Genomic DNA, 15,627 nt, shown 5'->3' with positions numbered 1-15,627 from the left:
CTGTGGATATCCAGGGCTCATGTATGCGATTACTAACAAGCATAACTGAATACTCAGATGAGGGACAGTTTGCTATGTCTGGAGTTTTAGTCTTGAAAGGGTGTTTGCCTTGAGGGAAGCTGACCACTTGCCTTGATGGCTCCCAGGGGAACAACTTGTTTGTTCATGTAGTAGTCAATCAGACTGCTGTTATTGTTTTTAATTTTTCCTGCTGGTTTTTCTTTCAAGAAGTATCTTCTGTTCTTCTAGCTGCTCCAGGCTGGTCTGCTCGTCCTTTCAAGTGGCAATGTCCCACCTCAGAAGATTGTGTATCAGTGACTTATTTTTTTGGAAGCAAATCACCATTTGCTGCAAACATTTCAGTTAGCAGTGGCATGTGCCTGTGTTAACTGTTTGTACCACGCAGATAGTCCAGCTAAATCTTGTCGTTGTTAAGTGCCATTGAGTCAGTTCTGACCCAAAATGACCCTGTATAAGGTTTCTGAGGAGTGGCCGGTGAGCTTGAATCTTGCAGTTCAAACTGACTTTGTGGTCCAGCGCATTAACCACAGCACCACACCAACGGTCCAAGCTAAGCTTTATAAGATGCTAAATACTTACTAAGAAGTAGTCTGAACACATCCAGGAAGGTCATTCCAGACAAAGAGATCAGCACCATGAACAAAATTATGAGGCACAGAAAACAATGGCAAGTAAGGGTGTGGCACTGGAAGATAAACACTGGACCACAATGTCGATTTGAACTGCAGGTTCAGCAGTTCAAACCCACCATTCACTCCTCAGAAACCCTATACAGGGTCATTATGAGTCAGAACCTACTTAACAGTAAGTACTTAACAACAATAAATGTTACAAACTGCTCTGGCATATTCAGATCAGTATTGATAAAAAGTAGAATAGGGCATCAGATTATAAAAACCTTTGGTTACTCCCACCAGTCAAATGCTAATTCTATCAATATTTATTGAGGGAATCCAGGTAGCATAGTGGATTATGAGCTGGGCTGCTAACCACAAGTTTGGTACTGAATCTACCAGTCGCTCCATGGAAAAAAGATGAGGCTTTCTGCTCCCGTAAAGGTTTACAGCCTTAGAAATCCTAACCAGGGTTGTTATGAATAGGAACCAACTTGGAGACACACTACTACTACCACTATTATGGTCCAAAATATAAAATGATATGTTGTTGTTGTTGTTAAGTGCTATTTTTTCAATTCCAACCCAAAGCAACCCTGTATAGGGTTTCCGATGAGCAGCTCATCATGAACTTGAATCACTGACCTTTTGGTTCAAACCGGCATTGCAATCCAGAAAAGTAACCCACAGTTCCACAAAATGGTATATTAAGTATTATTGTCATTGTTGTTATGTGCCGTGGAGTCGGTTCCAACTCACAGCAACCCTGTACAGGGTTTCTGAGGCTATAAATCTTTACGGGAGCAGAAAGCCTCATCTTTCTCCTGCGGAACAGCTGGTAGTTGCAAACTGTTGACCTTGCGGTTCACAGCCCGATTTGCAACCACTACGCTACCAGAGCTCCTTATTAAATATTATTACATGATACTAAAAACAGACACAATCTGCTCTCCTAGAAGCTTACAGTCTCATCCATGGTTAGAACAAAGACAGGATCTCATTAACTACTGATCCCTCACCATATCTAATATACAGTATCTCTCATATAGTAGGAAATTACTATCTAATTGAAATCTTCTATTTTAAGACAGATGATTCAGCATAAATAAGTTGAAAGGGGTGGGGAGGGAAATCATACTGTACCTCTTTACAACTGGAGAAAAACACAATGCTCTTCTTCTTCAGATGGCTTCTCATAAAGGAATATAGTACACTTATTTTTTGCTGCAGCTCACAAACGATGTAGTTCTGTTCCAAAGTGGCAGGGGTGCTTGTGTAATTAATAGGAGCAAAAGCATTAGATAAGATTAAAGAGATGCTATATTAGTCCAGACCAAAAATAGAAACAACAGTTAAATTTTTTAAAGTAGCACATCTCTCAAAAAAAATCCTCCTTTGTGCAAAAAAAAAAAAAAACCAAAAACACACTTCTCTTTCCTATTGTCCTTTGGGATATAAACTCAACACATGACTAGAATACATCTTAAATTCATTATAGAATATACACATGATACAAATGGAATGATAAAGGCTTCTGAGATATTATCAAACACCTTAAGGGAATAAGTTGTTGGGTGTATGGCCTCAAGACACCATGGGGACACCATGGTCAACTGGTGTAACAGTCAACAAAACAATATTCTACATCCTACTTATTAGGTGAGTAGTGTCTAGGAGTTTAAAACCTCATGAGCAGACATCTAAGTGGTTTACAGACACAGCTACTGGTCTCTCTGTGTGTGAAAATGAAGAGTGATAAGAACTGAAGAGGCTTGAAATAAATAATTCAATGGACTAACAGACCATGTGAACATTAGACTCCATGTCTCTGAGACCAGAAGAACTAGACAGTGCCTGGTTATCACTACCAACTGCTCTGAAAACGATCCAATTAGAGGGTCCCTGATAGAGTGGGAGAAAATGTAGAACAAAACTCAAAATTATTTTATAAATTTTTTAAAAAGACCAGTCTTACTGATCAGAAAGAGCCTGAGATTATGGTCCTTGACCACCTTTCAGGTCTAGAAAGGAACCCACCTTCGTGGTCCAATATTTAGCTAAGCAGTAGACAGGTATATAGGAGGGACTAGTAAAGTATGCTCACCATTGAAAGGTGATCATTCAAAAATCAAAAGGGCAACCTTTATCTAAGGACAAAGTTGAGAAGGGATGGGAAAGTGGGCTGAACAGAAACAGGAATCATAGGAAGGAAGTGGAATAACTTGTTACATGGAGGGGATTGCAATCATTGAAATAAAATAAAGTGTATGATTTGTTGAATGTAAAACTGATGATCTTGTCTGCAAACCTTCATTCAATTGACAATAAAAAGCTTAAAATAAAATAAGTATTAGTTGTGGTTGTTATGTACAGTTGAGTCGATTTCAATCCATAGCAACCCTATATACGGTTTCCAAGAAGCAACTGGTGTGTTTGAACTGCCGATCTTGTGGTTCAAACTGACCTTGCAGTCTAGTGCATTACCCTGCAGCACCACACCAGGACTCCAAATAAATACCCCCACCACCCCAAGGAAAAAAACAACACAAGGAAGTTGCTTCTAGAAGAGCAGGGTTAGGGGCTGACTGTGCAAAGGCATAAGGAAGTTCACAGTGCTGATGGCAGTGTTCTACATTTTATGAGAGGGTTAGGTAACAGAAGTATGCTCATTTGTCAAAAATCTGTAAATATACTTAAGATTTATACATTCCATCATACGAAGATTTTACATAAAAAGTACTAAACTCTAGTTAGGGAGAAGTGTACAGATGCCTGCAATTTACTTTAAGATGCATCAAAAAATAAGATGGGATGATGTCTGGCTAGAGGGATGGATAAAAGGATGCTGATAATAGATAACTAATTCATAATAAAATGTTAGAGAGAAATACATATGAACAAACCCACTGTTAAGATTCTATTCTTAAAAATGCAGAAAGATACAGCATTATTTATAAAGCAAAAATGATGAAAAATAACCCAAATGTCAGCCAAGAAGGAACTCTGAAAGTGAATTTGCATATCAACCCAATTGAGTACCATGCAATTGTGGGGGAAAGAAAAGCGTATCTACTCATAATATAAGGACCTATGGTAGCGTAGTGGTTACGAATTCGGCTGCTAACCTTAAGGTCAGCAGTTCGAAACTACCAGCTGTTCCGTGGGAGAAAGATGAGGCTTTCTGTTACCGTAAAGATTTACAGCCTCAGAAACCCTGTGCAGGGTCACTATAATATAAAGGGGTTTCAAAGCATTTGTGAAAAAACAGAATCAGAAGAAAATAATTTTTTTTTCATAAATGTTTTGAAGATCCTTGTATATAGCTGTTATAATATCAAAGCACTTTTAAACATCAACAAAATACACACACACACTTTTACTAGTACATAAACATTCACGTACTATTCTTCAGTTTTTAGTATAGCTAAAACAAAATAACAGCTGCCAGAACAATTTTAAACAGAAGAATAAACTACTAAAATATTAGTGCATTTAATAAAATATGTAGACAATGATTCCATAGCAAAATATTTTTCAGAAATGCAGCAAGTTATATCTACTTCCTAATACTTTGGCTAGTCAATGCTCACAGACATACTAAAGATTCTGAAAATCTTAGTGAAAAAAGTTTCACTTTAAATCACCATTTGCTACTTATGTACCCAAGGAATGTTCTCCCCTTCAACTGTGGAATGCAGGTTGGTAAATGGTAAAACACCTGATAACATCCAACAGAAAAAAATACTTGCTCCCTCAGTCACATTTTGGAAAATGCTGCTTTAGAGTATTATCCTATATGGTATATCCAGAATTTTAATATGCATTTAATATATAATAAGCCTAGAAAATTGTGGGGGTGGGGGGAGTGCTAGAAAATATCAATTTAAGATATCAAATTCATAAACTAAAAAAGAGAAGACTGACTTTAAAAAAAAGAATCAAATATGTTTTCAAACAGTACATACCTGTATTTTGCTTTTTCATGAACCCACACATACTCAGGGTTTTTCAAACTCAGGCGTGCAAGGTCTTTTACAGACTTGGTTTGTGTTGCTGAGAAAAGCAAAGTCTGACGTTTCTTAGGAAGATTTTCAATAATAGCATTCACAGTATCAGCAAAGCCCATGTCCAAGATTCTATCTGCTTCATCAAGCACTAAAAACAGAAAACAAGTATTGAACTAAAAACAGAAAACAAGCATTTAACATATGCATCAGAGTAAACACTTATGTGGTATCTTGTAAATACTCTAATAGAAAAAGGACATTAGTGGGAAAACTGATGAAATTCTAATAAAGTCTGTATTTTAACTTGTAGTGATATGGCAATGTTAAACTTGTAGTTTTGATAAAGATACCATAGTTATAAAAGATAATAACATGTTAAGGATATTTTAGGAAAGGGTTTATGGCAATACTCTACATTATCATTTTAACTGTTCTGTAAATTTAAAATAGGCCAATAAAAAGTTATTTTTAAAAATACACATTAAGTAATATCACCAAGCAGAAAGGGAAAAGTTCACCAAAAATGCCAATGTGACCTTTCAAGTTACCATAAGGGGATCTCACTTAAAAAATCCTTTAGAAATCCATTGCCATCAAAAGATATCCGAGTAGGCAGACATGCTGAGCAGACCCTTTGCAGCAAGCACAGGGGAGACGAAGTGAAACAGATACAGATGGTGATCCTGGAACGCTGACAGACAGGGGAACTGAGTGTTGGCTAGAAGAGAAAGCTGAGCAGGAACAGCGAGAGAGGAGAAAAACACGTGGGCTGTCGGTGGGCATGGAGCAACGAGACCATCTTGAGCTTTTGCTAGCAACTGTTAATAAAGTAGCCATCAGGCACAGAATACAGCTGGAGGTCCATGTCCTTCTGGTAGCCGGGGGCATGTCCAGTTCCTGCCCTTGCCAGTGGCACCCGCTTCTGCACAGCCTTGGAGGTCAAGAGTGGAAGTGCCACTCTGCTCCTGGAAGCAAACGAACCCACCCTAAACTATACTACACAAACAAAGAACTACTTTCACACTTCCAGTCTCTATCACATCCGCCAGGAGAAAGTGGTGAGTGCCTGAGAACACACCAACCTACAGTCGCCAATTAAAACATATATACATGACACCACAACATCTCAGAGAAAACAGATCATCTCAGCTTGCACAAAGACACAAGACAAAGTGTCTCAGCAAACACAATACCAGAAATACATGGAAAGCAAGAACACAGAAAAAAACTTCACAAAAATTCAGGAAAACACTGTAAGAACAAACTGACAAAAGATATGAAACATTGGAAATTATACAAAGCCAGTAATTAGAAAGCCAAAAGAGTAATACTAAGAATTCAGATAGTATAATGAAAAAGGCAAAGTAGTACAATTGAAATCAATGAAAGGCCAAATTATGGAGCTTGAACACAAATCTCTCAATAGTCATCTGCTAAAGGAACAATCAGAAAAAAAAAAGAATTAAAAAATTGAAAAAACTAAGAGTGATGAGACAAAATCAAAAGGAATAACTTCTGTGTGACAGGAATTCCAGAACAGGAAGAGACAAAAAAAACAAACAAACACACATATAGAAAAAAATTGTCCAAGAATTATTGGAAGAAAATTTCTCTAACGATCAAAAACAAGATAGCCAATCAAGAAGTTAAATAATTCCAAACAGGATAGACCCCAAAAGAAAATCACCAAGACATATTATATATTATAATCAAACTTTTCAAAATTAAAGAAAAGGAAAAACTGAGAGGAGTTGGGGGAAAATGAAAAGTTAGCCACAAAGGAAAACTACTAAGACTAAGGTCTGATTTCTTACCTGAAACCACGAAGTCAAAAAGAAACTAGAATGGCATATATAAAATTCTGAAAGAAATAACTGCCAACCAAAAATCATATATCCAGCAAAACTGTCTATTAAATATGACAGTGAAATTAGGACATTTCCAAATAAAGAAAAATTAATTTGTAATATCAGACCACTTTATAAAAAAAAATAAACCTAACTGTAACACTAAAACTATACCAAACCTTACTCCTAGCCATAGCTCAACCCGTACCCCTAACACTAGTCCTAACTCTAACCCTAACAGTAAACAAAGTCCTAGGCCTAGCCTAGACTTAGCACTAGCCTAGACTTAGCCAGTCTTAACCCTAACTCCTTACTCCGACCCACCCCTCCAAAAAACGAAAAACTACCAGAGTTAATTACAACTCCAAGTGACCCCTGTGCATCAGAGTAGAATTTGCCACCTGCTTTTGTTGTTGTTAGGTGCCATCAAGTCAGTTCCAATCTATAGTGACCCTATGTACAACAGAACAAAACAACGCCTGGTCCTGTGCCATCCCTCAGCATTGCTGCTTCACTTGAGCCCACTATTGTTGCAACTGTACCAATCCATCTCATTGGAGGTCTTCCTCTTGGTCACTGTCCCTCCACTTTACCAAGCATGATGTTTTACTCCTGGGACTGATCCCTCCTGATAATGTGTCCAAAGTATTAGAGATGAAGTCTGGTCATCCTGGGTTCTAAGGAGCATTCTGGTTGTACTTCTTCCAAAACAGATTTGTTTGTTCTTCTGGCAAAGTGGCAGAAGCAATGGGCTTAAGTGGAATCATTTTGAGGCTGGCACAGGACTGAGCAGTGTTTCATTCTGTTGTGGGTCAGTGTGAGTTGGAATCTATTCAACGACACCTAACAAAAATAACAATTACTCAGATTGTTCTTAACCACATCATTTATCAAGAAAGCATTTTTGTTACAAAATTTGTAAGTCTCTCTCTTAAATTTGAGGGTTTTCACTAGAAATTCATTAGACTCACCTAACATCTGGAGATTGGTAGCATGAAAACATATTGTTTCATCCATGTGTTGAAGAAGCCGACCAGGTGTGCAAACAAGGATATTTATGTTATTGATCCTCTCAGCTTCATGTTTTAGATCCTAAAAAAAAGTTGTTTCTTTAGAATACACAGACATATCACTCTAAGACTATTAAAAGGTGTATGTGGCATTCCATCATAGCAGGTTATATACTCTAAAAATAAACCTAATTTCTGCAGCGCATACAAATTTCTGGGCTAAAGAAGGTCCTTACTGTAGACCTAAGAGCTCAGAGGTCCTCCAGATTCTGAATCATAGACAGCACTCTCAGGCCAAGAAAAGTATTTTTCTGTCAAAACTAATTAAGAACCTGGGATTACTTCCACTTTCTAAAAAGTTAGGAGCCCTGGCACCACTTGCTGTACCTTGATGAACTGAAAAAAATAGCTGAGCACTCCACAGAGTAGCCATTCTGTCCTTGAAACAACAAGTACTGAAAATAATTCATTATTAAAGCTAGGTAATAAGCTCACGCGTATGTGAGAGTTTGCGATGCTATTCTTCCTTCGTGTAAAGTCAAGTGTTTACTCCCATAGTCTAGAACAGACTTTCACAGATGTAAGCACTCCAGGTGTACTGGAAGGCAGAACAAAAGGTGAACAGCAGACTTAACCATGGCCTAAAATAAGCATTCCTCAAAACTATCCACCTTTCTTCCTTCTGCTACTGACAAAACATTGCCCTGAATTATCCAACTTCTTAGATACCTCATTAAAAGGAAATAGTCAACAAATTAAAATGACATCTTTCCCCATGGATATTAACAATAGATTTACAGACTGATTAGGGTACATTAGTCTCAATGAAACTGATCAATTCCAGATACTCTGACAAAATGGATTTTTGGGCTTGTGAAACTGACCACCAGACTCTAAATGACAGTGACCACACCAAGATGCTACCACCCCATAAGGACCTGTGTAGGAGACCAGGAGGCCAGCTACACAAGGCTCCAACACAGGTTATAAAGGGAAGGAAGACAAAGGGTTAACCTTTCCACCAATGATGAGACCAGCTGAGAAGTCATGATTCTTCCCCACTTTTCGGAGGACCTCAAAGGTCTGATAGGCCAGTTCTCTCGTAGGTGATATTATCAGAACCCCCAAGCCATCTGCTGAGGTCCACTGCAGACGATATAAGGCTTCCAGCACCTCAAAACGGAAAGAAAATAAGTGATTAATATACCCTCAGGGGAGTCATTAAGGAGCTCTGGTAGCGTAGTGGTTACGAATCAAGCTGTGAACCGCAAGGTCAGCAGTTCGAAACTACTAGCTGTTCCGTGGGAGAAAGAGGAGGCTTTCTGCTCCCGTAAAGATTTACAGCCTCAGAAACCCTGTACAGGGTCGCTATGAGTTGGAACTGACTCCATGGCACATAACAACAACAATAGGGGAGTCATTGCATTCTGAGCCTCAACCTTTTCCCTCCAAAACAAAGGCACCTTCCAAGCTGAAGGAATAGCATATACAGTTTTATCAAAATTAGCTATTATATTCTAACTCATAGAGACCCTATATAGGACAGAGTAGACCTGCTTCTTAGAGTTTAAGAGATCGGAAATCTTTTTGGGCGCAGACAGCCTCATCTTTTTCCCATGCAGTGGTTGGTGGGTTTTTTTGCTTTCTGTCATCCACCAGAAGTGACCACCCTAACCCACAGAGAGAAGGAAAAAGTAGCCAGTCCCACGGCAGTCCGTCTGTTGCCAAAGCCACACCATCAGAAGACTGGTTCGGGCAGCCCACAGGCAGTTACAGTAGATTGAAGAAAAAAATTGTCATCACCATTTTCTAAACAGAAACCACATTAAAATGAACTTTATTCTGTGTAGCTGCTGTGGCTGAATTCTCTAAGAGGGGGGACATTTCATGAAAAAAAAAAAATCTAGGATTAAGAAAAATAAATGGTTTTGCATTACTTGGCACAGAAACTAAAATGTGATTATTCTGGGTGAATTACTTTGTAGTAATTATTAAAAATTAGAACATCAACAGCATAACTGGGGTGCAGGAGCTGATGAGTCTTTCTTGTTTTACTGCTAAAAGGACAACTAACAATGTCCCAGAAACTTCTCAAACAGAGACCAAATCTCCTTAAAGTAAGCATACTTTCATGGTCTTCAAAATGGTTCACTCTGGTTTGACTTCTGCTGAAAATTTTAGTTCCACCTCAGATATACGTGGGGACATCAAAAAGTTCGTGATAAAATGGCATTAAAAGCCAAAAGTACAAAAATAAACTTAATTTCTCAAAACAGATTGCATCAAAGTCAAGATGCTTTTGTAAGCAATGATACCAGCCATTTAGTCCATCCCTAAAGAACTAAGGGTCTTGGGAATTTAACCATGTCAATGCATTCATTTGTATATTATTAACTGAAGAAAAACAGGTGCCCTTTAAATTTTTTCTTAAGATCAGGAAACAAAAAGAAGTCAGAAGCAGCCAAATCAGGACTGTATGGTGGATGTCTAAAATTTCCTGCTGCAACTCTCACAAAGTTGCCCTTGTTTGGTGAGAGGAATGGGCAGATTTGTCCTGGTGGAGGAAGACGCTGGTGAAGCTGTCCAGTTTTTCTGCTAAGGTTTCGGCTAACTTTCTTCAAACATTCTCATGTCACCTCAGATGTTATCATTCTTTGGTTCTCCAGAAAGTCAACAAGCCAAAATGTCTTGCCCATCTCAAAAACTGCTGCCATGACCTCTGCTCTGACTGGATCCACTTTGCTTTGACTGCACCACTTCCAAGAATGCCCAGTGGTGGTGCACTGGGTAAAGCAGTGGGCTGCTAACCATAAGGTAAGCAGTTCAAGCCCATTCAATGAAGAAGAATGATGTCACTGTCTGTGCCTGTACAGATTTATGTTCTCAGAAACCGTAGGAAAAGTTCTACTCTGTCATATAAAGTCACTATCAGTCAGAACCGACTTGACAACAATGAGTAATAGACCACTTCCACCTCTTGGCAGCCATTGCTTTGACTGTGCTTTGTGTTCAGGATCATACTGGTAAAGCCATATTTCATCTCCTGCTATAATTCTTCCAAGATATGATCCAGAATCTTGATCCCACTTTTTTAAAATTTCCATTGAAAGCTCTGCTTGTCTGCAGCTGATATGGACGTAACAGTTTTAGCACCCATTGAGCAGAAAGCTTGCTCATCTTTAATATTTCATTCAGAACGTGTTTAAGATTAACCAACTAAGATATATATGGTGCTGGCTATTGTTTCTTGTTAATCACTGGCCCTTTTCAATTAGAGAAACAAAATTGTTTCCTTACAAATGAATGTGGATGTTCTGCTGCTGCAGATGTCTTCTTCAATATCATCTCTTTCCTTCTTAAAACATTTGTAAACTGCTGATTTCTTTGGGAAATTGTTCCCATTAACTTATTATAAAGCATCAAGGATTTCATCATTCTTCCATCCAAGTTTCACATACACTTAATATTTGAAGTGTATACATGTTTCATTGAGAGGGGATCTTTTCAAGCTCATATCCTAATCTTCTTAGTGCCCCAAACGAGATCTTGTTCAGGTATGTTACAACAATTTAGTATGAGTCTATTTTGTTGCAAAATTTTTTTTTAAATCCATGCATAGTTTTTCATCATACCCATTTTCTGTGAACTTTTTGAAGACCACTTGTACTGAATCAGAATCTACATTTTAACAAGATTCCCATAAGATGTGTAAAGAAGAATTACCCGGGAATTTATCAAGGAGGGATCACATTATTATGATTCTGATTCAGTATATCTGAGGTAGAATTAAAATTCTCAGTAGGGATTGAACCAGAGTGAAGAGGTTCAAGTCCTGCATACTTCAGCTTAATCCTATAGAGTTGACAAGCGTCAATATAACTGGCAGCAGGTCTTCAAGGAGGAAACAGGAACAGCTGTTTTCCCCACCAGTCTTACTGCAGAGTGGTAGTGGTGGTGTGCCAGGGAGTTGGTTCTGACTCACAGAGACTCTGAATAGTGTTTCCAAGGCTGTAAATCTTCACGGGAGCAGAAAGCCTCATCTTTCTTCTGCAGAACGGCTGGTAGTTTCGAACTGCAGACCTTGAGGTTAGCAGTCCAACTCAGGACCACTATGCTACTAGAGCTCCTTTTAAAGCAGAGTAAAACCATTTAACCTGTCACAGGAAAATGCCCATGCAACAAGACTATAGAAGAACTCATGCATTTGAATTATGGTGTTGGAAACGAATATTGAAAGTGCCATGGACTGCCAGAAACAGCAAACAAGTCTGTGTTGGAAGAAGTACAGCCAGAATGCTCCTTAGAAGCCAGGACAGTGAGACTTTTTCTCTTACTTCGGACATATTGTCAGGAGGGACCAGTCCTTGGAAAAGGATATCATGCTTGGTAAAGTGAAGGGTCAGCGAGAAAGAGGAAGACCCCCAACAAAATGGACTGCCACAGTGACAGCAGCAATGGAGTTCAGCATAACAACAGCTATGACAATGGCACAGGACCGGACAGTATCGGGCAGTGTTTCATTCTGCTGTGCATAAAGTCACTATGACTCGGAACTGACTCAACGGCATCTACAGGACTTGTCAATACATTCATTCATTCAGTAAGTTACTGAGTGTTTGCCTTGTATAAGGCACTGTGTGAGGACCTAGACAATATTTGATGAAAAAGATAGATGTGTCCCCGTCTACGGAGCCTTCCATTCTATTTAGGAAGTCCAACATGAAACAACTCTTCACATATTGATCTGCACCTATGTCAAGGGCCATAAAATAGAATTCATAAAGTTACATAATGGAGAACCTCACCCAGTGAGTAAAATACTTACTGGAACAAGGAAAGCCAGAGTCTTGCCAGATCCAGTTTTGGCAGCTCCAAGCACATCTTTACCTTGTAAAGCCAACCCAATGGTCTGCTTCTGTATCTCAGTCACCAAACGGTACTGGGCTTCCTGCAAACCTGGCAATGTAGAGGCAAGGAGAATGATACTTTAGAAAATCCCTGCAAAAAGGTGTCACATTTTGATTCCGTATTTACTTTAACTAACACAATTAGGTTTTGCTTTAATTATTCAAAGGTTCCTACCATCTTGTATGAAAGTGCTTCAAAAGTTTGTGGAAAAATTAAATTATCTTTTCATTTCATTTTCCACGAATTTCTGAAACCCCCTCATATTTCCACTACTATTCTTTCACCTACTTAGAAAGGATGAGGAGAATGATAAATTGGTAAAATTCAATGAACTGATATTGTTTCTGGCTACAGGCTCCCATCAGCTCAAAATAATTTGCCAAATTAAGATTTTTCAGATTGCACTCTCTCTGAACCCTCTGCCATTTATTAAAAACATCAAGAAAATAAATAACATGTCACAGAATCACCATGTACCTACCTTTCAATGTTTTTTTGGACAAAGGGAAATCTGAAAATCTTGTAATTTCATTTACATTTATCTAGGAAAGAAAAGAGGGAAATGTGTCCAATAAGACAAAAGCATAACCTACTATACAATTCATTTGTTTCACAACAAAACCATTTACTTCTTGACATAAAACTGTGTTGCCTAGTTCATCCTGGAGACTGCAAGTTCACTCAGAATTCAATCATCACTTCTAATTCAAAACTATCATTTATCCTGAAAGGAAAAATGCCAAAAGGATGCTGTCTTGAATCAAAAATATGAAATTCATAACCATTTCAATTAGTTTTAAAAATTGCTCTCGCTCTTACAAACCCACCACACATTACCACCTTGAGTATGGTTCACCTCCAGAATGTTACTAACAAAACAGTAAGTCCTCAGTATATCAATTTTAGAAAGAAAATTACTTTCAGCCATCGTTTAAGAGATAACAATCTAAGAAGTAAGGGAAGAAATTACTACAAATCGCAGACCAGGATGACAATAGTTCTATTTACAAACTTTGGAGAACAAACTAAAATTAGTCAGTTGTATATCTTGCCAGCACAAGCCTTTCAAAATTTTCACCATAAATGCACTGACATGTGAAATTGAACCTGACAACATCTCATTTTGGGGTATCCTGAACAAGAGGTTATTATTCCACAATAATCAGAGAACATGTCTTTGTCAGGCTCCAAAGCCACAATAAGTACCATTTTGCCCTTTAACTTTACATTAACTAAATATTCATTACTGAGGTTCCTTATTAGCATAAACCCAATTTTATGAATTTCATTCTGGCTGCTCAAGAGAATTATTCTATTACAGATGCTGAAAGCAGAAACTACTGCTCAGATCTGGGAATGTGCTGCCAATTTATTCATGATTCACAAAAGACGAAGGCTGCATTTGTAAGGTTCGTTTATTTAAATTACACTCCAGGCAGCAAAGAGACTACAGCTTGTATTTCATTTGACAATCTACACATCTTTACCAAGGTTCTTGTGAAGCCCAGGCACGGTTACTCTCTGCCCTCATATACTAAAAAGACAAATACTAAAAAACACTGCCTGAATCCCTACAAATCATACCAGGTAACACTGGGGAGTCAGCAGAGTCACAGTACTAGCATTAGAAGGAGAACAGTTCATTCAAATAACACCCTGTCCCAACAAAGAACCTCAACTAGAAGATAATCTCTCAAACCAGACATTAAAATTAGGTGCAGTCCAACCTTGTACTTGTATCTATAGGGAATGGAATATTTACAGATGGAGACAGACTAGCTGCACACACTTCCATCCCCAACAGAGGCACAACAGCAGTAAAATCAGCCACTCAAATGAAATACCCCATCATCTTTCCAAAACCTGTTGACCACCTAGAGGAGAAGTTTACAAGACTGAAACTATAAGCTCTATTTCCTGGGATAATATAAAGCTACACTCCGTAGTCTTAAAATAAAAGAGGCCACCAAAGAAACAAAAGGAAATTGGGATTCTTCTGATGCTTTAGATTATGGTCCATGGACCAAATTCAATTTGCTGCCTGTTGTTATAAATAAAGTTTTACTAGAGCAAAGCTATTCATTTAAAAAATGTCTACAATGTGTGACAGAGATCATATGACCCACAAAGCCCAGGATTGACTATCTGCCCTTTTACAGAAAAAGTTTACCCTAATCTGGAAGATCCATAACTACATTCAAAGGAATACTCAAAAACCAAATCTGAAGATGGGAACAGTTCCTTACATACAAAATAACACTCTTTTCCTCCTCCTTATTCCTTCGGCTCCTTAATCACCATGGTAGTAGTGGTGCTGTGCTTTGGAGTCAGTTCCAACAGATAGCAACACTGCACAGGGTTTCCAAGGCTATGCTCTTTATGGAAGCAGGAAGCCTCATCTTTCCTAGTCCCCCTAACACCTGTATTATCGTGCCTCTTGATTCAAAGAAATGATGTTTCAGTGATGCTTTTTATTACTTGTTTCTGTTTTTATTGAGTTGATTCTGACTCATAGTTAGACTTAGTCCTTATTAAAGACTTTGCTAACCACAGGGGTAACTATTCAAACCCACCAGTCACTCCTCAGAAACTTTATACAGGATCACTGTGTGCCAGAACTGACTCAACAGCACTTAACCACCTTACTGGAAAAGAGAGTGTGAGGTCAATAACACTGGTGGTGGTGGTGGTGGTGATGTGCTACGGAGTCGATTCTCACTCACAGCGACCCTGCATAGGGTTTCTGAGGATGCAAATCTTTACAGAAGAAAGCCTCATCTTACTCCCACAGAACTGCTAGTAGTTTCAAACTGCTGACCTTGAGATTAGCAGCCTGACTCATAACCACTATGCTTCCAGAGCTCCTTAGATAATACTCACAACCCTCTTTTATATCTTATAACCCTCTCTCTTGTAATATCCATTTCTCACAAAATGAATAATGTCTTTACATCCTAAAAGCAGGCTGAACAAATCTGTCATGGGAAAAGTATAGCCATAATGTTTCGTAGAAGCAAACATGGCAAAACTTCATCTTATATATTTGGGACATGTTATCAAGAGGGACCAGTCCTGGAAAAGGCCATCATTCTTGGTAAAGCAGGGTTTACCATTGAGATGGATTGATAAGTCTCAGACATAGCAACAACTGTGAGGATGGAATAGGACCCGACAGGATCACTATTAGTAGGAACTACCTCAATGGAAGCGTAGTGGTTAC

At 38.5% G+C, this 15,627-nt stretch overlaps 1 protein-coding gene across 1 annotated transcript in view; it reads right to left on the bottom strand.

Moving 5' to 3' along the window:
• Positions 1 to 15,627, bottom strand: part of DDX10 (DEAD (Asp-Glu-Ala-Asp) box polypeptide 10) — a 336,305-nt gene that overhangs the window by 314,700 nt on the left and 5,978 nt on the right. Inside the window, exons 2-7 of the mRNA XM_006833802.1 lie at positions 12,889 to 12,949; positions 12,325 to 12,455; positions 8,514 to 8,672; positions 7,461 to 7,581; positions 4,601 to 4,790; positions 1,779 to 1,905 (exon numbers count right to left, since the gene is read on the bottom strand). Of these exons, the coding sequence (XP_006833865.1) occupies positions 1,779 to 1,905; positions 4,601 to 4,790; positions 7,461 to 7,581; positions 8,514 to 8,672; positions 12,325 to 12,455; positions 12,889 to 12,949 (789 nt within the window). The remainder of the gene's footprint in view (positions 1 to 1,778; positions 1,906 to 4,600; positions 4,791 to 7,460; positions 7,582 to 8,513; positions 8,673 to 12,324; positions 12,456 to 12,888; positions 12,950 to 15,627) is intronic.

Source organism: Chrysochloris asiatica, unplaced genomic scaffold (assembly GCF_000296735.1).
Source record: "Chrysochloris asiatica unplaced genomic scaffold, ChrAsi1.0 scaffold00008, whole genome shotgun sequence".
NCBI classification, from domain to species: domain Eukaryota; kingdom Metazoa; phylum Chordata; class Mammalia; order Afrosoricida; family Chrysochloridae; genus Chrysochloris; species Chrysochloris asiatica.
Note: the sequence above shows the minus strand (reverse complement) of the source record. Positions and strands in the feature narration are given on the sequence as shown.